At 43.4% G+C, this 27,101-nt stretch overlaps 1 protein-coding gene across 1 annotated transcript in view; it reads right to left on the bottom strand.

Moving 5' to 3' along the window:
* Positions 1 to 27,101, bottom strand: part of LOC126162412 (transcriptional regulator ERG homolog) — a 310,063-nt gene that overhangs the window by 270,736 nt on the left and 12,226 nt on the right. Inside the window, exon 2 of the mRNA XM_049918914.1 lies at positions 17,354 to 17,404. Within this exon, the coding sequence (XP_049774871.1) occupies positions 17,354 to 17,404 (51 nt within the window). The remainder of the gene's footprint in view (positions 1 to 17,353; positions 17,405 to 27,101) is intronic.

The following is a 27,101-nucleotide window of genomic DNA, read 5'->3' on the forward strand; positions in this document are numbered from 1 at the left end:
CACCACATGTCCTCTGACGGGCATTTTCATCACTGATGAACGGTTTGGAATGGTAGCCCGACCTGCAAATTCCAGATTATGGACCTCTTTTCGCGTTATTCAGGTGATGACAGTATTGAAGAGGGCGACATTCAGTTCTACAGTGACTGTTACAGTTGCCGTTCTCTTATTTTTCGTGACAATCCTCTTCAGGGAGAAATTACAATGAAATCAATACCATTAGCTGCTGACGGGCGTTGATATACATCAACGGGGACAGATGAAAATGTGTGCCCCGACCGGGACTCGAACCCGGGAGCTCCTACTTATATGGCAGACGCTCTATCGATCTGAGCCACCGAGGGCACAGTGGATAGTGCGACTGCAGGGATTTATAAACGGCACGCTCCCCGTGAGACCCACATCCTCAACGTATAGTCTACATACTACATTCGTAGTGTCCCTGCCATTATACCCATTACTCGCGGCAAATAATCCACCGAGTCCCGTAAGAGTTCAGACAAATCGTGTGCATCCGCTCTGAAGAAGGTCATCAGCCGGTTATCCTTAAACGATATGAAGATGGCATCTGTTCTTTCGGAGATGTCATCTTCAAGGAGAGTCCGTCAAGATCTGTCAACACCCCCGCGGACGACGATTACAGCTTTCCCTGTATGCTGTATAAATGTGCCGCTTCAAAAAGAACACACTTCGGCTGCCTTGGTGACGGAAATCCCAACATATCAGTTCCAACAATTAGCCCACGTTCGAATGCACTGAACTACTACATGAAACCCTCACAATTACACAGATCACAGACCACAACTGACACGACGAATTATAAATATTGCACAGGTCCCGATCGTGGTCAATTATAACGGTGCAACCTTTGAAGCTTGTCTAGCATGTTCAAGCGCCCATCTCCCGCGTTGTTCCTACATTTTTGCACAGCTTCTGTATAGTGTTAGCCATGTTTTTGTCACATGGTAACGTCATCCCATAACCACGCTGATAGGGATAAGGGATTGAAAACGCTAAACTTTGAAGGGTACTGAGCAAGCCATTCGTGACGCCTCTGTGTCAGCTACTGAAGTAGACCTCCGTTGCGGCTTCGGTGCAGAGGTCAACGAAATAATGATCGATCTAGAGGCGGCGGTATCCTGTTTTCGTGGCCAGACTACCTTCCAGAAGTCACCGGCTACGAGAACACTCAGAGAGGGCCAAAGGCGCTTCATACGTCTGTGGAGCAGTGGGCGAAATAAATATGAATTGACGAGACACGAAACAGCATGCGTGAATGGGTATGGCGAATACTTGGCAAAGCTAGTATAATGTGGGGACAGAGATGTCCGGTAGATGTTGCGTGTTGAACTGGACTGTTTGCCATGGCCTGGATTCAGAGCATTAGTTTTGGTGGATGTGTTCATGAAAACAGTTTAGACGGTAGAATGATTTCTGTACAGTCGCTCTTTAACTGTACAATTGCGATATTGCTGAAGCGCTCAAAACACGTACAACTACGTGCTTGCCCTAAGAATATGAGTTAGATTTACCTGACTGATCCGGTCAAAGCAACGACCTGATACCTCTCTAAATCTTTAGGTTGAGTAGAGCGATGGTCGTGTATGAGTGCAGTTTCAAGTGCTTCAGAACATAGTGGAATACCTTCTCCGTAAAGTTCCCACCTATCAGTTCCGGCAGACTCTATCTTTGTGTCGTGGGCCTGTGGTAGCCGAGAGATCACGAGGAGTAAGTTCAGACGCCCATTTCAGAAGTGTTTTCTCCTCAGCACTCAATTGCCCGATTCCTCGTGGTGTATGAAGATTGTGTCGTAAGTGTGTTACGTATAGTTGACCGTATATACCGGGTGATCAAAAAGTCAGTATAAATGTGAAAACTTAACAAACCACGGAATTATGTAGATAGAGAGGTAAAAATTGACACACATGCTTGGAACGACATGGGGTTTTATTAGAAAAAAAAAAAAACTCGCCATATTGCTAGACGCGTGAAAGATGTCTTGCGCGCGTCGTTTGGTGTTGATCGTGTGCTCAGCCGTCACTTTCGTCATGCTTGGCCTCACAGATCCCCAGACCTCAGTCCGTGTGATTATTGGCTTTGGGGTTACCTGAAGTCGCAAGTGCATCGTGATCGACCGACATCACTAGGGATGCTGAAAGACAACATCCGACGCCAATGCCTCACCATAACTCCGGAAATGCTTTACAGTGCTGTTCACAACATTAGTTGAGGAGTGATGGTGGACATATTGAGCATTTCCTGTAAAGAACATCATCTTTGCTTTGTCTTACTTTGTTATACTAATTATTGCTATTCTGATCAGATCAAGCGCCATCTGTCGGACATTTTTTGAACGTTTGTATTTTTTTGGTTCTAATAAAACCCCATGTCGTTCCAAGCATGTGTGTCAATTTGTACCTCTCTATCTACATTATTCCGTGATTTATTCAGTTTTCACATTTATACTGACTTTTTGATCACCCGGTATGACGTGTTTAGTGTGGTGACTGAGTTGTATGAAAGCGAAAGAACGAAGAGGATGTTACCTGGTGCTGGCGCAAGGCCTACGCATCTGCAGTAGTGCCAAGAGAACAGCCGAGGTTAATACCTCATCCAACGGACAAATCACCATGAAAAGTTTCACATGACCTCTATTGTAAGACATGGCGGTGTGGCGTAATCCGAAGTCCCTGCGAAAGTCTGTTCAAAAGGGAATTTGCGCTACCTCATCTCCTCCCCTTGCTGGCCAAACACGGCTAGCGAAAATTTCTCTGCCGCCAGGACTCGAGCCTGTTATTTCCGTGTCAGCTGAGACGTACGTCATCAGACTCGGATACAGAGGAAGTTATCTCCTCCGTGCATTAATCGCTGCAACAGCAGCACAAGGCGTCATTGGAACTACATCAACCGCGATCCGAAGACTTTTGCTCGTGTACGTAGTTGGTAGGAGATAAATGGTAAAAAAGAAGCAGAAAAGCAAGCGTGGATTTATATCCTCTATACAGAGTTCGATATTGATTTACTACTACTTTAAATGTAAAGAGACAGAAGTAGCTGTTGTTGGTTTACGTCTGGACGAGTAGAATTATTATGGATACTAGAACAAAGTACATTCCTAGGCACTTGCACCAACGTCAACAGTCTCGTCGGAATTAGGACGGGAAAAGTGCCAGCTTTGTCAAACAAAAAGTCAAATCAGTGGTCGCCGTGGAAGCAATCTGCGCCGGAATACGGTCTGTGAAAGGATGGCGCCTGGGAGGAAATTGGGGAGGCAAATTAGCGCGTGTCCCGGGGACACGCAGGCGCTGGGCGTTGCGTGACAGTCGCGCGTCCAGGCCACAGCCCACGCCGTGTTTCGGCGTCGCGGTTACTGTTGTTGTCACGAGAGGTCTGCTGCTCGCGGGAGGCGCTTTTTATCGCCGCTTTAGCGCACTGAGCGAAACGAAACACAGCCGCACACTTCATTAACATATCCGGATGCAATGTTTAATGCATAAAGAAAACTGTTGCGCCCTAAGAGAAACGCTGAATGAATTGTTCGAGCGGTGCCAGATTATGCTTGACAGTAAACCCAGCAGCACGTACTCTTACATCATGTGGGCGATTACAGACCACGCTAAATATCTCGCAGCATTGCAACACAGTGCACTGCATCCGCTGCTCCCGCCCCCCTTCATCCCCTGAAACATATCTACCAGCAGCGTTTACACCTTTAAATTCTTTGAATGAAACGTCCTGCAAGATTAAAAGTGTGTGCCGGATCGGGACTCGAACACGGGAGTATGGCCTTTCGCGAAAACTATTCTACCGACTGAGCTAGCCCAGCAAGATTTATCAGAACCTGTTCTCACAGCTTTACTCCCTCCAGCACCTTGTCTCCTACGTTCCAAACTTCACAAAACTTGAGTATCTCACAGGACTAACGCTCCTGGACCAAACGATATTGTGGACACACGGCTTAACCACAGCTTTAGGGCGCTTCGACAAAGAATTTTTCACTCTGCAGCGGAGTTGCACTGATATGAGAAGACTAAATACTTTATCAACGTAAAAACAATGCCTAATTTCACCAAGATTTTTCAGCACTCGTGAATGTTTCATAATACACTACTGGCCATTAAAATTCCTACACCACGAAGATGACGTGCTACAGACGCGAAATTTAACAGACAGGAATAAAATGCTGTGATATGCAAATGATTAGCTTTTCAGAGCATTCACACAAGGTTGGCGCCGGTAGTGACACCTACAACGTGCTCACATGAGAAAAGTTTCCAACCGATTTCTCATACACAAACAGCTGTTGACAGCTGTTGCCTGGTGAAACTTTGTTGTGATGTCTCGTGTAAGGAGGAGAAATGCGTACCATCACGTTTCCGACTTTGATAAAGGTCGGATTGTAGCCTATCGCGATTGCTGTTTATCGTATCGCGACATTGCTGCTCGCGTTGGTCGAGATCCAATTACTGTTAGCAGAATATGGAATCGGTGGGTTCAGGAGGGTAATACGGAACTCCGTGCTGGATCCCAACGGCCTCGTATCACTAGCAGTCGAGATGACAGGCATCTTATCCGCATGGCTGTAACGGATCGTGCAGCCACGACTCGATCCCTGCGTCAACAGATGGCGATGTTTGTAAGACAACAACCATCTGCACGAACAGTTCGACGACGTTTCCAGCAGCATGGACTATCAGCTCGGTAGACCATGGCTGCTGTTAGCCTTGACGCTGCCTCACAGACAGGAGTGCCTGCGATGGTGTACTCAACGACAACCTGGGTGCACGAATGGCAAAACGTTATTTTTTCGGATGAATCCAGGTTCTGTTTACAGCATCATTATGGTCGCATCCGTGTTTGGCGACATCACGGTGAATGCACATTGGAAGCGTGTATTCGTCATCGCCATACTGGCGTATCACCCAGCGTGATGGTATGGGGTGCCATGGGTTACACGTTGTAAGTAGGTTGTTTAGGTTCTCATATTGGTCTAAGGGGACGTTTCAACGTCTCGGTCACCTCTTGTTCGCACTGACGGCACTTTGAACAGTGGACGTTACATTTCAGATGTGTTACGACCCGTGGCTCTACCCTTCATCCGATCCCTGCGAAATCCTACATTTCAGCAGGATAATGCACGACCGCATGTTTCAGGTCCTGTACGGGCCTTTCTGGATACAGAAAATGTTCGACTGCTGCCCAGGCCAACACATTCTCCAGATCTCTCATCAATTGAAAACGTCTGGTCAATGGTGGCCGAGCAAATGGCTCGTCACAATACGCCAGTCACTACTCTTGTGTAAGCTGCATGGGCAGCTGTACCTGTACACGTCATCCAAGCTCTGTTTGACTCAATGCCCAGGCGTATCAAGGCCGTTATTAAGGCCAGAGGTGATTGTTCTGGGTACTGGTTTCTCAGGATCTATGCACCCAAATTGCGTGAAAATGTAATCACATGTCAGTTCTAGTATAATATATTTGTCCATTGAATATCCGTTTATCATTTGCATTTCTTCTTGGTGTAGCAATTTTAATGGCCAGAAGTGTATGATAAAACTGCCTAGATCAATATCGCTAGCAGTAGTAGCCGAAAAGTCGGTAGTTTTATCATACCATGATAAGGTCGCACATCCAGAACGATTGAAACCGACTCCCCCTCGCATCCCCCCCCCCCCCCCTTCCGCGTAAGATTACGCTCATACAATTCCTAAACTTTGAATACCAGATTTAATCCTGTGGAAATCATAAGTAACTAAAATAGCTCGGAGAAATTATTGAACAGAACATCGCTCCGTGGGCATCCCGCTCGACATCCGGAAGTGGTATTGGTTCCAAATCCTGACACAGCAAAGACTGTCACCTCCGGAAAACGAAAACACATTTCATGTTCAGAGAATATAACCAAGATTGTGATATTCAGTATGTAACTAAGAAAACTGCTGGTGTCTGGGCATTAGCTCGAACAGCGCAATCATGGGAAAGGAAACAGGACATGCAATTTTCGAAGCGACCACCCTAGCATCGGTTTTAATCGATTTTCACAAATCACAGGAAAGAAAATCTCGATTGCTTGGTGGGTATTGGTTCTCAGATCAAGGAAAATGTTACAGTGGCTAACTTTGGAGTCCCCACATAGTTACAAGAATGGATTTTATCGATTTTTCACGATTGGGTGACTAGTGCCTTAGTCGCAACGTCTCCTCTGTCAGTAAGGTAAAAAAATATCCAAAGTTAATTCTCATAAGGAAAACGACTGGAAAATGAGGTAAAATGTTAGTGCATATGCTCTTCCAACGGCTTTCATCCGAATGAGTGGTATAATGAGATTACTACTAGTGTCAGCGTTTACTTATACATTTTACCATGTATTATTTCTTTGCTGTATAAGCACTGAGCTGTCTATGACAGCGATGTCTTCCGAACAGGTGCTGGAAGGTCCAACGGGACCGACCGACCGCCGTGTCATCCTCAACCACAGACGTCACTGAATGCGGATATGGAGGGGCATGTTGTCTGCTCACCGCTCTTCCCCAGCTGAATGTAAGTTTACGAGACCGTAGCAGCTACTTCTCAATCAAGTAGCTCCTCAGTTTGCCTCAGAAGCGCTGAGGGCATCCCGCTTGTCAACAGCGGTCGGCAGACCAGATGATCACCCATCCAACTGCTAGCCCAGCCCGAAAGCGCTTAATTTCGGTGATCTGACGGGAACCGGTGTTATCAATGGGGCAAGGCCGTTGGCACAGCGATGTCTTGAATGTCATTTACACCTGTTTGCCGCCGCAGCTACTGTTATAAGCTTATTCTTCTGTAAGAGATTGTATACCATCCTTTAATCAAAGAACTATTCCACAGTTCCCCATAATGTATTTCCATATTTACATTACATTTTAGACCTTCATATCAGTAATTTAGCCGTGTGCAGTATTCCTCAGAAACAATTAAACCTGAGACGTTGTGTTTCGTCCAGAAATAGTGGAGAACGAAACTTGACATTCACAAGGTACGGAAATAGAATCATATGTAGTATCAAGACTGGATTCAAGATTTCTTGATAGGGACGACACATCATGTTATCTTGGATGGAAAGTGATCGACAGAAGTAGAAGTACCTTCAGGCGTGCCCAAGAGAAGTGTACTGGAATCTTTGCTATTGCCTGTATTGTATATTAATTACTTTTCAAGCAAGATTAGTAGCAACCGAACACCTGATACGCATAATGTTTTCTACTGAAGTATTATCTGAAAAAACTGCACATATGTCCAGTCACTTCCTGACACGATTTTAAAGTGGTGCCAAAATTGGCAACTTGCTTTAAATGTTCATAAATGTAAATCTGTGCATTTCTTTCAGAAGAAGCAGAAATACCGTGTTATATGACAACAATACCAGTTAGTCACAAAACGAGTCAGTCAAGTCATACACATATCAGCTTGTAACAATTTGTGTGTATATGAAATGAAATGATTACGTCGGTTCCATTGTAGGCTTCGGTTCATTGGGAGAGTGCTGAGAGAAGGCAACCAGTCCACAACGAAGATTGCTTACAAAGCACTTGTGGGACTTATCCTGGTATACTGCTCAAGTAAGTGGTACTCGTACCAGATAGGAATAAACGGCGATGTTGAACGCATTCAAAGAAGAATAGCGCGAATGACCACAATTGTTTTTGACTCAAGGGTTCCCTTGATAGCGTTACGCAGATGCTGGAGAATCTGAACTGGCAGACGAGTAAACATGCTATCTGTGCCGCGGAAGCCAATTTATAATATTTCAAGAACCAGTACTAAGCTAGGAATGCAGAAGTATGTTACAGTTGCCTCACGTATCGACCCTGTATGAGTCACGTAGACAAGATTAGGCTAATTACAGCGCGTTCGAAAGCATTTAAGAAGCCATTGTTCCCACGACGCAACCGAAAATGGGCCGGGAAGAAACCATAATATGTGGCGAAATTGGAAATAGACTTTGCCGTTCACTTCACAGTGGTTTTTTAGTGAATGATTGTAGGCACAGATTATCTTAATTAGGCTGTTCAATAGAGACAGAGATGAGTTACAGTTAACAAAATAATTCTACGAAGTATTTCGCTGATCACTTTCAAGATTGTCTTTTGAAATTCGCAGTATACGAGGGTTGGTACTTTAATAGTGGCAGCTATCTATTTACAGCTCGTACAAAATAGACACGTGTTTCAAAGTTTTACTGACCTTCAAAGTAGTCACCAGCATTGTGTATAGCCCGTTGCCAGCGATGATGAAGTCGTAGGATACTCCTAGCAGTGGCAGTTGTGTTGACAGTTGGAGCGGCGCGGTCTATTGTCCGACGAATTTGTAGCAGTTCTGAAGCGAATGCCGTGAAGTGTTTCCTTCAGTTTGGAAATCGAGTTGAACTCACGAGGGCTTAAGTCAGGGGAGTGCAGTAGGTGGTATAGCACTCAGCAGCCCCATCATTCAAAAAAATAACTAACAGCTTGCACTGTACGTGCTTGAGCATTGTCCTTCATAATGATGGACAGATCGTGCAGAAAGTGTCATCACTTCTGTCTCTAAGCTGCTCGTAGTAGCTTGTGTTCCAAAATGAACAGCATAGAGACAGAAGTGATGATACTTTCTGCAGGACATGACCATCCTTTGCAGGACAATGCTCAAGCACGTACAGTGTAAGCTGTTACTGATTTGTTTGGCTGATGGGGCTGCTAAGTGCTATACCACCTACTGAACTCCCCTGACTTACGCCTTCAACACGATTTCTAAACCGAAGGAAACACTTCACGGCATTCGCTTCAGAACTGTTACAAATTCTTCGGGCAATAAACCGCGCCGCTCGAACTGTCAATAAACTGCCACTGCTAAGGACATCCTACGACTGCCACATCGCTGGTGACTACTTTCAAGGTCAGTAAAACTTTGAAACACATATCTATTTTGTACGAACTATAAATAAATAGTTGGCACTATTTAAGTTTACCCTTGTATTTTCCTGGATAGTATCCGTCAGGCTGTGATATTCTGAGTGTTTAAATGAACGAACAGACATTTCAGTGTTAGCAACAACACGTAGATGGTTCTTCCCATCTTCTCCCTGCTTCGCTGAAGGTTTCACAGTTGGACAAGTATGACAGCATTCGGAAGAAAAATTACCCATCATCTTTTTAAGAAGGGCCTCTTCTAAACTTACGAACCCGTGCTTGGTCCTGTCGCAGGCGAAGAAGTATACAAGTAGCAAATGGAGACTGAAACGGAGCGTTTTCACATAAAAAATTCAGAGAGTTTAGTTTTCAACACGCCTTGTATTTAAATGACAGGCGCATATGTTGCGAGTAACCACCAAAAATGGCACGTCACAGAAATCAGCTGGTCGCGCGAGGTGGACAACTGCGGTCGTAATACAGTGGAGATGGAAAACGGATATTGTCTTTTAATAAATTTGTGGCTTTGTCGCTCTATATGAAAACAACATATTGAAAGTACAAAATTATTTCCAATGTCAAGTTTCACTTTTGACGAATTATAATTGCAGTCCCCTGCTAACTTTGCAATAATTTGCAAAGGGCAGACGATGAGACACACGGTGGAGATTTACGAGGGGACATCTGAAAGAGAAAAACCGTGGCGACCATATTTGGGATAGCAGTTGCTCGGTTCAGCAAATTGCACCGGATGTTATACCCCGATCGCTGAAATAAAAGGCGACCGAGGTCCTTTTTTTGTCTCTCGCGTCTATTTTTGAGGCTATTAACGGGCGACGCGGGGCGCCGGGCACACATATTGGCGCTGCAATCCAGTTAGGGTGACGCGGGAGCTGGCGCCAGCGCCGCCGCCCAGCGCTCACCGCGCACCGCGCGCTGGCGCCAATTCGCAGTCGATTTCCCGGCGGCGGCGACAGAGAGCGCCCGCTTAACCGTGTTACCACGCCCCCGCCCGGCGCGCGGCGCACGGCATTACAAACATAAACCAATCAATTACCATCACAAATAAAGCTCACGGCAGTTATTAACGTTTCATTACGCCCGCTGTGCGGGGAAGCGCCCGGCCACGCCCGACACATTTGCATGGGCCGAGCGCGTCGCACCGAGCCGTGGAATGCGCTGCGGCCGCCCCTGCTGGCGCCTTAACACTATCTCATTTTTCATGCAGTCACCATCAAAGGCTGTCATTAGTTCATTTATAAAGACCAAGGTAGAAATTGCGAGTGAAGGTAATGCAGTGCCGTGAGAGCTGTTTACAGTATCATATGCAGCATGTCTCATTCACCTTGACCACTAAAACAACTTTTAGTCCAAAAGCAAAATTAAAAAAAAAATCGAGCAGATGATGTTAAGTTAGCCTGGAGCCACTAACCATCATTACTACCTTTTTTGTCACTTTCTCTGTTACGAAGATAGGAACAGCAGTGCGTCTTCTTCTTTTCTAAACAGTACCTTACACATTTTTTTTTATTCCGCAGTCCATTTCCTCTCATCAAGACCTGTTAAAAACATATCACAATGTAGTATTCATGTAAAAGAAAACTTGAAAACGTAACATAAAACTGAACTGAGTGTGCCGGCCGGAGTGGCCGAGTGGTTCTAGGCACTACAGTCTGGAACCGCGTGACCGCTACGGTCGCAGGTTCGAATCCTTCCTCGGGCATGGATGTGTGTGATGTCCTTAGGTTAGTTAGGTTTAAGTAGTTCTAAGTTCTAGGGGACTGATGACCACAGCAGTTAAGTCCCATAGTGCTCAGAGCCATTTGAACCATCACCCATCCAAGTGCTAGCCAAGCACTGTATTACCACTTACACCAAGCTTGCATAGGAATTATCTCCAGAATATAATAACTTCTGTTCTGTCAGTGGACATAACAACAAATCATCGTCAAGTAGAACTTCTTTTCTGATGTTTCGTTACCCATGAATCTCTCTTTTCAATCAACTGCTAGGTATTTTGCAGTTGTTACTGTTTCCAGATATTTATCATCCGTAGTATAATCGAACATTTATAGCTCCCTTCGCCTATTTGTGCGCAATACACCACACTCATTTACGTTGGCGGTCGACTGTCAGCTTCTGCAGCAGTTATCAATGTTCTGTTCGTCTTATTGTGTTTCGGTACGGTCTGCTGGCGTTGCTATCTTACTCGTCTGCGATATGCTTTTAGTATCTTCCGGCATTGTCCACTATATCATTTGTATGGACTGTAATCCATAACAACCTTATAATTCTCCATCGCAGTTCTCTCGAAATTACATTTAAATCTGCCGGACGACGTTTCCCATCATATCAAAGTTTTTACTTCCCTAGTGGCTTGATACTTCTTCAAATTTCCGGGTGCTTATCGTGCCTGTCCTCAAATAGCAGTATCTACGGTAAAACCATGTCATACTTCCTCTAGTACTGTCCTGTCTGTTTTCTTCTTCGTCCGTGCACGTTGAATGGAAGAAACAGTACGATCTTACGTGACTCCAGATTACACAACAGTTGCTTGGAGTTATTGCTTGTTGCAAATATTAATATAATTCCGTAATAGTGATGCATGACTGAAGGGACCAGTGAGTATCAGAGAACTAAATTAAAAACAAATCTAACCAAGCAATATGTGCAGCAGAGCACCACTTGCCCTCTTGGGACTTGTGAGGTGGTGGTATGTGTAATGACATGATAGTGAAAGCTACCTTTTCGTAGGCTGAATATATTTCTTAGTTTGATTAGTGTGCAATATTGATGCAAGTAGCTGTTTTTAAATGCATTCCCAGTCGGTGCTCATCGTCTAATGCAGATGGCCTACCTACAGAACGGTATAGCGACCTGAACAGAAAACTAGTAGCATAGGATGTGGTGCTTGAAGGTCGCTGAGTGATGATAAACTTGGATGCTCAATGCACTGACTAGGAGATATTACAGAGCTGTGATTCGGTATTGGAGACAGGTACCAACGTGGACATCGTATCTTCAACTTCATTTGTCGTTTGATTTCATGGAACAGGCACAAAGCAGAACACTTACAGGAAGACGAAGGGAAATTACAGAGTTTGACCAAACGAAGGAGATGCAACAATGAGAACCAAACGAATAAGGAATTCTACACCAAATCTGCGGACAAATTCAAGGATATTGATCCACCGGCTCAGCTCTTGCTGTGAAGACGGTTCTCGGAGCGCTACTTTCCACCGGTAACTCAGCGCTCTATCAATGCCGTTTCAAGTCTCTCACTAGTCGTAGTGTCTTGGACCAGGTATAGAAAGTACACGTGACTAGAGCTGACTTTGAAAGCTTTAGTATGGGGAACATGTTCTCTGAGTCTAAAAGGAATTAATTTTTTAGTGAAGCGGTTATGTGAATCATCTGGTGCCAGTTTTTAATACCAGCGCCATAGTTAAAGATTTGACGTAAGTGACTGAATAAGTATATTAATAGCATTCTACACTACATGACAGTTGCTAGCGAACAGAGACATTATTGGACGGGAATAATCATAGACAATGATGGATGACATGGAACAAAGTACACACGTAATACAAGTGGAGTTGTGTATTTATATCAAAAATTGTTCCGATTTCACCCCACGGACAGCAGGATAACAAACATAAATGACATTCGTGTCTGGCAAATGTCACGCTCCCAGTATACAGGGTGTTACAAAAAGGTACGGCCAATCTTTCAGGAAACATTCCTCACACACAAAGAAAGAAAATATGTTATGTGGACATGTGTCCGGAAACGCTTACTTTCCATGTTAGAGCTCATTTTAGTTTCGTCAGTATGTTCTTCCACCTACGCTCAATGGAACACGTTATCATGATTTCATACGGCGTTAAAATGATTAAGAAAAATTAACATACACGTTTCATCACCGAAAATAGAGGAACTACAGCGTCCCTGTTGGATCTGAAAAACCAGTGTATAAAACAAACTATTTTGCATGATCGACGGTATCACGATTCGTCAGCAAGCTAGAGTGGACTCGAAGTCGCTGACAAAACGCTGCAGCTGGCAACAGACTTTACTTTCTAGAAAGTATAAACGTTCGTTTTCATGTTTTTCCAGTGCATCACCTTGAACCAGGAGGCTACTTCACGTGAAAAGGAATGCACTTACTCGGATTGCGGCTACGCTGATATCGCGAGATAAACCGAATTTAGTACAGAGCACGTTACTAAATCGGCCCTGTTTTCGACGCCTCAACCGCAGTAATAAATATACGAAACGTATGGAGACAGCAACTGTACATTTTGAAGCACGAGCCAGTGGGTTGGGAAGTGTCTGGGGCGCGGGGGGTGAATCAGAGTGTGAGGTCACGACGCGGTGCGCCGGTAAGGCGGGCAGCGGACACGCAAGGCGTCGCCGTTAATCAGGGACAGCCAGGGTGCTGGAGCGGCGCGGGGGTGAGGAGAGAGGGGGGTGCGGGGGAGGTAAGAAGTAGTGCCGCTATCTGGCGCCGCATCGGCCTGTGGGGAGCCACTGGCGGCGCGCCCCTCTCAGGGAAACGCTCAACTTCTCCACTTCACTTCACCGGGGACGCGGCAAACAGCTGTTTTGTCGGCTTTACTGTCCAAACATTGCAACTTCATACTAGCTACGGGGGCGGCAGCTACACTGCGGCTGCTCCACCTGAAACCGTATTGGAATAACGGGTAAAACGCCCTGTAAACTGTACTGCTTGAGACGCTATGAAGATCCTCGTGAGACTGACTGCAAAGGCAAAGGCGAAGCTAGCTGTGGAAATCGCGAGAATTTTATTCGAAATTACACGGCTTGAATACGGAGATTTTATTACGAGGCGCGTTTTTTAAGTAAGTACCGTTTTGAAATAAAAAAAAGAGGTGCTGAGATATCTCAATAATTTTATTTTTACATGAAAGCCTATACCTTAACCTACTTTTCTATATAATTTCCGTCAATATTGAGGCACTTGACATAACGTTGTACCAGTTTTTGAATACCCTCCTCATAGAAGTCTGCCGCCTGACTTGTTAACCACTGCATCACCACTGTTTTGACTTCGTCTTCGTCTTGAAGATGCTGACCGCCCAGGTGTTTCTTCAAGATGAAACACGGGTGGCCTACGTCACACCAGTCGGTGGATTCAGATTCAGCTAGAAAAGTGAAGTTTAAGCAAACAATTTATGCCCTGAAAATCATGTGCACAGTTTTTTGGGGCAGAAAAGGAGTATTGCTTGTGGAATTTCTGCCTCGTAATGAGACAATCAATGCAGAAGCTTGCTGTAAAACGTTGCACAATCTGCGCCGTTCAATTCAGAACAAAAGACGTGGCAAGTTGAGAGCAAGGGCATCGTTTTCCTGCAAGACAATGCCCGCCGGCATGTGGCGAATCAGACCAAAGATCTCATCACATCTTTTCGATGAGAAACTTTAGATCATCCTTCGTACAGCCCCGATCTTGCACCCAGTGACTACCAACTGTTCCTGCACTTGAAAAAACACCTGGGCAGTCAGCATCTTCAAGACGAAGTCAAAACAGTGGTGATGCAGTGGTTAACAAGTTAGGCGGCAGACTTCTATGAGGAGGGTATTCAAAAACTGGTGCAACGTTATGACAAGTGCCTCAATATTGACGGAAATTATGTAGAAAAGTAGGTTAAGGTACAGGCTTTCATGTAAAAATTAAATTATCGAGATATCTTACCACGTCCTTTTTTTAATTTCAAAACGGTACTTACTTTAAAAAAAAACACACCTCTTATGATGTGTCATCTTATAGTCTCGGCAGAAACATATGCGCTGTGAAAACTTGCAAGTATGCCATATTAACAGTTTCGCGTTTGACGTAAGATTGCTTTTTGATGGTAGCTGTCTGTCGCGCCTATCACCCCAACCCAGGCTCTCACGCCGGTGTGGCTCCTTGTCTATGTGCGTGACTTTAACCCGCGGGTCTCAGTTCTCTAGTCTTGCGTCTGGCAGGCAGCATTTTTTTTCATTGCTTTAGACAGTTATGTGTTTACATTGGGGTAAGATTTAGTACTTTATTACCGGTCTCGCGGTCTCCGTTGGTTTATTGCAAAGTACGACACAACAAAAACAGCCGTATTGCGTCACAAGTAAATGAGTACAAGCTTCCGAATTGCGTCCTTACCAAAACATGCCCTACGGTTCCTGTACTAAACAATTTCTGTAAACAAGAAAAGAAAGACCAAATGGAAAGAAACACAAAATAAGAACAGCTTTTACTTGGTCGCAGCGAGGACAATAATTTTGCAACTTCTACGTTTACAACAGACCACGCTGACAAACCGTGCTCGAAATTTGCACCGTTTGCTCGAATGCAAGTATTTCATAGCTCAGTCGTCCGTACACGGCCAACCCCAACCGCTGCACGTCGTCCGGCGACGTCAGATGTTCAACATTTCTCATCCATTTTCTGGAGTATTACCCGGCATTTGTGACCCTATGTGTCTCTTATTAAATTACTTGTCTCAGCGTCATCTAAGCCGCTTCGGGGTTTTTTATACGTTAGTAAGAATCACCCTGTTAGTAGAATACTGTCCTAAAGTTTTAACCTATGTCAGGCCGTCCAACGTACAATTAAATCAACGATAGAAGTTATGGGTGGGACTGCGTTACATAAAATATGACTTTCTGATGTTTTGAAGCATCTTTGAGGTGTTCTATATTGCACGATGTACTTTTTACATTCAGTCGTTATTGACAAGGCGGCTACAGATATGCACCGCTTGGTAGTGTGTAAATTAGCATTCCACAAGAAAACCGCAAAATGTTGCAGTCTGAGGAAATATTTGGAAGTACAAGGCCTCAGTTTTAAGCTTATTTTTTCTTTGTTTTTGTGATTTGTGTGTTAACAGTCAGTGAAGACTCTTATATCCTCCTCTGTAACCGAGAGGTCACCGTTTCTGACTACCATGTGGAGGACCCAAAAACTGCCAGGGATTTTTCCTTAGTGGAGCGAACTGGAACGAGATGCGCTTTGCCTTGCAGTGCCATTTGAGGAGCCTTTTAATCGTAAGAATCCAAGATCTGGAAAGTTGACAACGGAAGTAAGGTGTACTCATCCAATGCCCCTCCATACAGCATCCAGATGACGTCATATGGCAAAGGATGACACACATCACGTCCAACTCTGAGTTTTTTTTGTTTTTTTTTTTTACATCTGTTATCAATATATTTCTCACGTTTAGAGCTATCAAATAAATTACTCAAGAACAGTATACTGAAAGGAAAACTGGCAATTGTTGAATATGTTACCAGATAACAAGTTAACAGTGCTAACCATGGAGTGTAATATTTTCTCTCTGGCGTACTTCTACTTCGCGATAACATGCTATCAATACATGAACCATTTCGTCGCGTTAAATGCCCACTTGACATGGATACATCCTATCTGTTACGAGGAACGAAAAGAGATGTTAAGTTGAATGAGGAGATCAACAGTAACGGAATACCCTAAATCTGAAACTGTTTGATGTGTATTATAAGGAACGTTCGTGTGCAAGAAGCATGTCTTCAAATTTATATCAGCATTGATACTAATAATAATTTGCAGGAAAGGGGCAAAGGAGAATGTAGAACACCGTGAATTTTTCCTATTTGTTATTTCCAAAAGTTCCTAATGGTCGTGTATAAAAATGACAAAGAATATGTTCTTCATAAATAGATATTGAACCATTACATAATCTTGCAGTAACACACTGATTAAGGAGTTTCGTTTTTTTCTATAATCTCTTGAATAGACACTGAAGCATGGTCAGTAATATTTAGCGCGTCATATTATTTTTCGAATGTGTCAGTGAAAAAACTAGCAAAACAACCATTCAGACAACTTTGAAACGACCGTCGCCTTATTATCTCTCTTACGAGAGAATAGTTACTGGATGAATATATATCAATAAACCGGTAAGCGAAATGGTGGAAATCGATCCCAGTATGCTATTCAGCAATTCACAACATTTGAAAGACGCCAGCCACTGCAAGAAGAGTAAGCACAAAACTAAAAAATGCTCTGTGTTCAAAGACTCTTCTTCATTGTTAGCGATTCGTGACTCACAGAATGTATCGCTAAAACTTGTGCTGTGCTTATACTGAAAGCAGTTAAAATTCAATTTATAAGTATACTGCTGTTGAAAGAGAATTCTTGTGGGACTTACGAATCCAAAGAAAATCTCTTACATTTTACATATTCTTGGAAAGCAGTTGGCAGAGTAGATAAGGATTTTATTTTCAGGTGTGGGATGGAACCAAACAAAGACGGTTCTACTCATTGTACGCTGAAAGTATAAGGCAAAATGTCTACGGAAGTCCCAACGTATACCTTAAAAAGTTCCTCAGTTCTACACATTAGTAACTGCAGGTACACAACCAAGGGCAGCCCGTCAGTTGTGGGAAGCTTGGTGTATGCTTACCTTGAGTCTGCGCTGCCGAATGCGTCGTCCATGATCCCTTGTACGTCGTGTCTGCAAAACAATAACAAGTAGTTACGGCTGCGCTCACATACTGTCCATTTTCATGGAGCAATGAGCAATACTATCTGTAAAATATAATGGCACTTATTCCAGCTTACAATACTCCAGGTTCATGGAGCAACAAATTATTATTGCCAAAGAGAAAACATGCATTCCTTGTCGAAATAATCTCTGGGTCTGCATCATCTTTGGCAAGACTAAAACGTAATCCAAGTGTTCATCAGTCAACTTTATTCAAAAGATACTCCTGTGACTTTTCAATCCTACGTCAGATCCATGAATAATTAAAATTTTAATTCAGAACTTAAGAACTTAGAGGGTATTAGCTCCTTTGTGTTTTTTTCGTTCGGAGTCCAAGTTTTACAGCTTTATTTCACATGGTCCATCCCGAACTCCGGCATAATGAGACAAACTGACTGCCGTATGCAATATAAATTAGGTTATTTTTTGTACTTGTGATCTCAAGTGAAACAATGCGGGATTATGAGTTGTAAGAGGGAAATAGATAACTACGATATTTCGCAAAGTGAAATATAAAGGGAATTAACTGCCGGATCGCTGGTTTTTTGTGTCATAAAATTAACGTCTTTTACTAATATTAGATATCATGCACCTTGCTACAGTATTCAAGCCTCTTTATGAATAAGAAAACTAAATTATGTCATGTATAAAGGGCAATACTGTTTCTGAGTCATTTCTATGCCACAAGGGGTATTTACCCTTTGCAGTAGTTAGTGCATCATTTGATATTATACAAGAGACTTCTGTTAAAACGTAAAATTAGTCAATTAGTCACTAATAAGTTACGATAGTGATTAAATTCAAAATCATAGGTATGATTACACGCGAAAACTATTTTAAAGAAGCATGAAAAAGGCGTTCCTGGTAAAAGGAAATACTCTTGACTGTTTCACTTAAAGTCTCTCATTGCTCCATGAATTTGGATACTGTGAGCAGTTGCATTAAATTCACTTACCATGATGTCGATGTCACCATTCCATAAGGAGCAGCAATAACGTAATAGTGAGCTGACAGAGGTTTCAGCAAATGTTTGTGACACTATTGATTTCTTGAGTGTAAGAAATAGACGAAAAAGCCTTGCTTTCTCTGTCTCGGCATACCCTCTAGAGTGACAGCCGTTATTAACTGAATGGAAGACTTTTTTTATCAAATCAAAAGAAAAAACTAAAGAAAATGTCTATGTTAGACGAAATTTGTAGTTTCGATAGTTGAGTATCCGTTTGTTTATATTCCTTGGAGGTAGTATAAGTCATTATGAAATCATGTGAGGTATCTAGGAGAACCTAATTAACAATACTTATCTCGCTTATAGTAGCGTGTATCCATTGATCGATGCCAAATCATGTAATGAAAATATGAAATTTTGTTACTACATTACAGCAGGAGCTCAAGGGAGCGTTTATATCTCATTTGTCAGAGCTGAATTTTTGAATGGTCTATCAACAACAAAGGTTTCGTACTTCCGTTCGATTTTCACATTTCCTCTTCCCTTTGAGCTGACGAACAACGCAGCTGTCGGACAGAAATAAGACCAGCAGAGTATCAAATAGTTAACTTTTTACACCCAATAAATTTCATTTTCTGCAACGCGGCGTCCAGGTGACACAAACTATGAAGAGGTGTGTATTTGTAGGGATTTATTTATTTCAGCTATGCGATTTCTACTAATGACTGCATGTATTTTCCTTTTTATGTTTTCGTTACCGTACATGCGTCTCGAAATTTTTTTGTCACCTTACTTTATTGACGGCAATACGGTTTTGTACGAAACTGCAGAATAATTGTTTTAACGCATTCTGAAAGTAAGCCAGCACTTTAGTGAATAAAATCCTTCGTTCCCCCCTCTTCCTTACACGTAGCGCACCAATGGCGGATAACATTTCATTTACCAACATACAAATCTTAACGATATTTAGTTGTGTGCGGAGAGGCCACGTCGTTAGAAAGTGGTTATAAACTGCAGGAAAACTTGCGGATAGTTAGCACTTGGTACAACAACCGGAAACTGACAAACATAAATAGCCGTTACGTAATGCGCGTAATTATAAGGAAAGAGCTGGCATCTTTTCACTACGCTATCGGCTATTACGTATTCCTTTCGGCGGTGCATATAGGCCCAACAGTGAGTCACGGGAATCAGCCACAGCTATTAAATGTTTAGGAGTATCGGCGAGGGGAAATTTCAGATAGCACAACCACACAAATCTGATAACGTGTTAGGTAGATAGCAGAATGAGACTGATAAATTAATACACTCGGAATAAGACAGATGGTTACCGACAATCCTTCTTCCTATGTGACATCTGCTAACGGAACAGGCATAACGGGTTAAGGGAGGTGAAGGGAGAAGAAATATAGGGCATTACGTACCCACCTCCATGCACCATACGAGGGTTACGTGTGATGGATGTCGACGATGACGATATAGACGTTGCTGTTCGACAAGTTCAAATTATCAAGGCCTGCCGTACACAGTTTGTCGCTTTGTGTTTTCAATCCCGTATCGTAAACTTCGGAAAGCGTTTGATTTTTTGGATCCACTAGGTAAAAATGTCGCGAAGAAAGAATATATTCTGGTTCTAGTGGTTTGGTCTGCATTGTGAACTGGGCACCAGGATTAATAGGAGGCGTAGCAAAAAGTAAGGCCCATTGAGTAATAAAAAACATGTTTATTAGAAAAGGATTTTATTAGTGGTTTTAGTTTGCTGTAAATCTACTTCAGTTTTCCAAGTACTGGTCGTTCACTTCTAAGCACTTTTTGTAAGGTCTCACTTGTTTATTCAGCCCTTCTCCATAAGTATGCGTCATCTGCAACTGTAGCTACATTTTTCAGCACATTTGTGCTATAGACATTGGCTATTCTCCATTCAGTTCTAAATTTTTCTACATTATTTGGTTAAGTAGGACCCTCTAGACATTACTGGACATTGGCAGCTTGTCGGTAGTTCCTAATTATTCCTTCTCATTTACATTCTCATCTGTTGTTGAAATCCACACGTAAACAGCACACATATTTTGCTCAACTTCACTCGCAAATAACACTTTTTCACTTCGCAAAACATAGTGTTGATGTTTCTGCCGTGTCAAGATGGACTGGACACACAGGAGCAATATAAACAGTGTGTTTTCTAAAGATAAAATTGTTATATATTTGTGTTTATGCAATAAAAAATAAAATAATATAAAAAACAAGTTTCCGTAATAGGTGGAGCTGATGTCCAGAAACCTCTGCATAAGAGTTCTCCGCCCGGAGAATCAAACCAGTTGACAACGATAGTCTTGAGTTTCTCATTATCTTACAACAGTCGTCCATCGAGTCATTGTCCCAAGTACAAGGTAAGGTGTTACATGGAGTGGGTCCAAACAGAAAAAGTTTGGAATCTATCCCAGCTACATAAGTTCATATATGATACATTCTACGATAGAAAAACAACGCACCACGAATGAGTTATGCAAATTGGTCGCAAATACATATTCATTCTGGTATCGAAGGAAAATGCAAAATTGTAAACTTTGACTGCGGATGGACGAAGGTGGGCGTTCCTGCGCAGTTTCGTGACGCAGCTGGCACGGATAGTAAACAGGAGACATGTCGATACCAGGGCATAAAGGCTACGTGAATCTCATTCCGTGTACTCAGCTGGGCAGTAACTATGCGTCTCAGATAGAAGCATGAAAAATACACTCAGATGTCAGCATCTGAGAGAGGACATGTAGTTGGGCTGAAAGAAGTCGGTAAGAGTAACTGCCAAATCGCTCGACATTCGAACATGAGCGATGCCACTATTCGTCGAGGTTGATAGAAATGGGTGAACCAAGGCGGAACAGAGTGTCAAGAAGGAAGCGGTAGACTTAGAGAGACGACAGAAAGTGAGGACCGGGCACCCGTCAGAGGGGCTCAAAAATGGCTCTGAGCACAATGGGACTTAACATATGAGGTCATCAGGCCCCTAGAACGTAGAACTACTTAAACCTAACTAACATAAGGACACCACACACATCCATGCCCGAGGCAGGATTCGAACCTGCGACCGTAGCGGTCGCGCAGTTCCGGAATGAAGCGCCTAGAACCGCTCGGCCACCGGGGCCGGCCTAAGAGTGGCACTCAGAGCCATTATCATCATCGGCCCAACGTGCATCTGATGCTTCAGTGACCACAATGGCGATTAATAGGCGATTCACAGAAAGTGGGCTGAGCTCACGGTGCCCCTAGCGCCGGCTGCCATTGACATCTGTTTACCATGAAGCACGTTTTGCAATAGTGCTGGGCACATGCAGCCTGGAATGTCAATAACGAGAGTAGATGTGTCTTCAGTGATCAGTCAAACTGAGCCCCGATAATCAGTGAAGACATATCTGGATACGCTCCAGACAGTGGTGGCATACCAAACTGACTGTCCGCCGTCATATAGCCCAACAGCCAGCAGCACCGTTTTGGTTGTTACCTTTGGCTCCCTTCCAGCACAGCGGTACGTCAACGACATTCTACAGCCCGCTTTCTTGCCCTTCATGGCAAGCCATCCTGGGCTTGCATTTCAGCAAGATAATGCCCACCCTCAGTCGGCGAAAGTTTCTACTGCTTCTCTTGGTGCTTGCCGAACAGTTAATTGCCCAGCAAGGTCGCCGCAACTCTCCCCATATGAAAACGTTTGGAGCATTATCGGCAGGGCCCTCCGAACATCTCGGGATTTTGACAGTCTGAGGGGCCAGTTGGACAGAATCTGGCACGATATCACTCGGGAGGATATCAACTCTGCCAGTCAGTGCCAAGCCGAATAGCTGACTGCCTAAGAGCCAGAGGTGGACCAACGCGTTATGACGTACTCTATAAGTGAAGCTCTTTCTCTTGCGTGAATCACACTTTTTTTCTGAAATCGTAATTATTTGTTTGATGTGCGTCACATCTATTGATCTCCATCCCATTTGGATAATTCGTTCGTAGTGCGTGGTGGTTTCTTTCCCCCTCTCTTAGAGTGTATTATGACAGCTGTATGTGACGCTTCAAACCAGGTAAAAGTATTCACTGTGGAAGTTATGTCTGCGCATTTTTATGTTGCCCTTGGAATGGTGATAGGTAGTTAAGTGTGATACCAAGAGCACACATTAAGCTTTGAGTAAAGGCTGCAAGAGAGAGAGCCAGCTGTCACCAGCAGGTGAGTGGTGCGGTCCACGCGCGCCCGCTAGGCGCCGCCTCATAGCTGTGTCACGACAAGCGGCCTCTGTAGTGCCGGCACCTTGTTCAAGGCCCCCCACGGACCGCTGACAACGTACCGCTCTACACTAGCAAAGAACGGATCTCATTTCTCAACCGCCTCGCGACTCACGTTAATCTGTTGCTCCATGGAGAGGTGTTACACGGAGGGGAACAAACAACAAAGAGCATGCTATCTATCCCAACCTCCACCTAAACCACAGAGAATTTACCTAATACTGACAGATTTAATTTCTCCACGGCCTCGCGAATCACATTCATCTGATGGTTCGTGACTTCTCGAAGTTCATTTATCCAGATACACAGAAAGGTATTACACAAAATCGGACCAGATAAGTTTGCATACTCCTTCCAACTAGACACATTGCCATTTCTTCTCAATAAGGCCGTACAATTCACGGTCCACCACGACTTCACACGTAACGGGGGGCCAGTTTAACAATTATAAGTGGTTCGACAAACTGAAACCTGAAGCGGATACACAAATATTTTTCACTGTATTTTATTGGTTTACTTTTTTCACATACAGAGACATTGAACACTTTTTATTGAAATAATATCGTTTTTCCCTAGGAGCCTTCTACAGCTCTTGAAATGAGAAGTACACAAATATTATGGTTGTTAAGGCTTTAATTACAAATTTTCTTCCTCGATTGCCGAATAATGTGCTACAGTTACAGAATATGGCCGCCGCCACAGCGCAGTTTCACCTGCAGTGTCATGTAAATATCGCATAACAAACCTAAAATTGCACTTTTCCGATATCTTTAGCTCTCTTTCAACACATTTCCCATTTATTTTGCGCGATCTTTGCTACATACTTTAACAAGTCGATGTACTACCTTTTCCAGAACTTCCGAATACTTTTGAAAACCTAAACAAATTATTTTATTTTATTTACTCGTGTCAGAAATCTATATTTACAATAATAACCATTATACACAGTTATATACAAATCATACGACGTTTCTCCAAAATAGAGCCATATCTAGGGCACTATCGATTTGGAGAATAAGTTCATGTGTTTAACAGGTAAATAGACAAGGAGGACAATGGCACAGGTGTTCCATAGTTTGTTATTCTGGCACTTACACTTGCTATCCTGAAGCCCCATAACTTAAGGGAACACATTTCCCTACAGACACCAGTTCTTCAGAGGTTAAGGGGCCTCCAAACATCCCACTCCTCGTTGCGACCGGGTCGAACGCATCTTACAGTTTTGTAACAACTCATTTAGAATAACTGATACATCGGTAGATAGAGAAGATAAGACAGTTAACAATAATTGAAAATACAATATATGATTTTAAAACGGCTTAGACGCTGATACTTATCTACGAAGAAGACTACTTTCAAAATATCTGGCTGCTAATTTTTAAAATAGTCACGTGATTCTTCACAGCAGCGCCGAGAAGATACTCAACGATCCAGTAAGAAACATCACAACAAAGACGCGTGCTTCATGGAAAGAACTGTTCTTAAAATTCTCTCCAGAGGTTATCGAACTTTTTATTATTGCCCACTTACTTGTCTCATAGAAACCAGACTTTATAACTCACATAGGTGCACAAAAGCAATTGCGTCTCATATATGCAGTTCATGGGTTGTTGAAGGACAGACTGCTTGCTCTGATGAATCATGAACCATCTACCACAGGTTCCCCTGTGGTACTCTTAGAGTCCAAATGGAGATGCGCCGTGTAACATGGTAAAAGATACCGTAACCGTGCGTGCATCACAGGTTTTGAGATCTCCATTTACATGTGAAGTGGCACGTAGCTTCGCTCGCTTCATGCGTATGATGTGAATATAGGCATCACTGAGTCGAACATACCTTACATGGAGGTCGTTTTCAGCTATCATGCATACTCTCTTGAAATAACTAAGACTTGTTCAAAAAGGTCAGTCACCGAACTGAAGTACGGTACGAGATCCTTTGTAAACTGACCGCTCTGGTTCAGGTTAAACCTGGCCTTTACGGGATTTATCTACGAGGGGCGTTGAATAAGTAAAGCAACACATTTTTATCAGTTAATTCCGGCTGAAAAACGAGGAATTTGTCGTGGGACATCGTGGAATATTCCCACTTCAAACATTATAGATACATGAATTTCTGGTAGGTGTAGGCGCTGTATCTAGCTTTCAAAATGGCGTCCGTAAGAAGGTGCGTTCCAAGCAGAGAGCTGTCACTGAATTTCTTTTGGCAGAAAGACAGATCATCGTATACACTCATAGGCTCTTGCACAATGTCTACTGAGACCTGGCAGTGAACAAAAGCACGGTGAGTCATTGGCCGAGGCGTCTGTCGTCATCGCAAAAAGATCGCGACAACGCGTCGGATCTCCAGCGTGTCGGCCGTCCGCACACAGGTGTGACTCTTGGAATGTTGCAATTTGCAAACTCTCTCATTCGAGGTGATCCATGGATCACAAGCAATCACCTCGCTGCACAACTGAATGTCTCTGTTGATAGTGCTGACACACTTGTCGACCAGTTGGGGTTCTCAATTGAGTGTTACCCGCCTAACAAAGACCATAGATAGCAAAGAATGATCGTCTATGCGGAATAATTGCTTGCGCGTTACATGGCAGATCGTGGCATTTTTTTCTGAAAATCCTCACAGAAGATGAATCAAGAGTTCATCATTTCGAACCGGAAACAAAACGGCAATCTATGGAGGGGGTCCACACCATCTCTCCTCGGAAGAAAAAGTTCAAAGTCGTATCCCCATCCAGTAAAATCATGGCAATGGCCTTCTGGAACTCTGAAGGGGTTATTCTGTTTGATATTCTCTATTATGGTCCAGTGATCAACTCTCAAGCGTATTGTGATACCCTCAGTAAACTGAAGAAACGACTGTGTCTTCGTCGCCACAAAAATGGAAACGAATTTCTCCTTGTTCATGTCAACGCAAGGCTTCACCCAAGTCTGAGGACCCGAGAAGATCTTACCAAACGTCGATGGACTTTTCTTCCTCATCCATCACACAGCATCTTCCGACTTCTATCTGTTTGGCCCAATGACGGATGTACTCTGCGGGAAAAAGGGACGTGGACGCCGGGGAACTTCCTGATGCAGCAAGGCGTTGGCTCCGGTGTTGACCAATAGAATGGTACCGTGCAGGCATAAGGCCCTCCCAGTAAGGTGGCGTAAGGCCGTCGCATTGAACGGAGATTATATTGACACCAACCTACTTTCACAAAAAGTGTTGCATTACTTACTGAATGCCCCTCATATTTACTCGTGTCAAAGGCCTATCTTTACGGTATACAGTATTCACAAAATAGAAATTTTGAGCAATATCGTGTTACAAACATACAAATCAGATGACATTTGCCAAAACCTGAGTCACACCTCGAGCACTATCGTTTTCAAGCATAAGCTCCTGCGTTGAACAGGTAAATGGACAAGGAGGGCAACGGCACGGGTGTTGAACAGTTTGCTCTTCTACCACTCACAATGGCTGACCCAAAGCCCAATATTTTAAAGGAGAGCTTCCCCTTACCGACACCAGTTCTTCAGCTGTTAAAGGACCTACAAACACCCCACACCTCGTTGCGACATGGCAGAACATGTCTGCTTCACAACTCATTTAAAACGAACACAGGAATTTTACAGCCAACCGGTTGCAAATATCTGTTTGGTACAATTGACTTAGTTTCGACACCTACTAAGCGTACCTTCACCAGAATGAAATTTTGGAGAATCGCTAAATTACATTGTAAAAAAGCAGTCGGAATCCAGAGCAACTATGCTGAAGATAAAATTAAAATAAAATACGTTCCAGCCTTAGCACGTATGCCTAGCGAGGAAAAAAATCTGTTAAAATTCTAAGAGCCCTTCTCTCGATAGGTTAGCGAACATATCACTGCTGCTTACTTACAAGTCTCATAGTGAACAAACGGTAAGTTTAAAGCTAATACAGATCCAAACAAACAACTATTTCTCTCATACACACTTCACGAATGGAAGGACAGACTGTTTGTTCTGACGAATCACAAACCATCTGCGACATATGCCCCTGTGGCATTTGGAGTCAAAATGTAGCTGACGGGTGCTACATGGTAAAAGACACTGTATATCTGCGTGCATCAGTAAGTTTGAGATCTCCCTTGACATGTGAATTGGTAAGCATCGTCGCTGCCTTCAGAGAGGTAGTCTGAGTGTTCACACCACTGAGTCGAGTATTCCATATGTGGAATAGTTTTCAGCTGCCGTGCATACTTTCCTGAGTCATGCTTCGATTCCTCTCCGTGGTGAAAGTACCGAAGACTTGTTCAAAACGTTCATTTACTCAAGTAAAGCATAGTGTGGGATCCTTTGTACTCTAGCGTCTCTATTCAGGTTAAACCTAACCTTCACGTGATTTATCTGATTGCGTAGATGGTGTGATTCGTGAAAGGTTAAAAAACTTTGAATCATAGAGTGGTGAGTTTACCTACTTATTGGATAAAAT

This window comes from Schistocerca cancellata, chromosome 1 (assembly GCF_023864275.1).
Source record: "Schistocerca cancellata isolate TAMUIC-IGC-003103 chromosome 1, iqSchCanc2.1, whole genome shotgun sequence".
Lineage (NCBI taxonomy): Eukaryota > Metazoa > Arthropoda > Insecta > Orthoptera > Acrididae > Schistocerca > Schistocerca cancellata.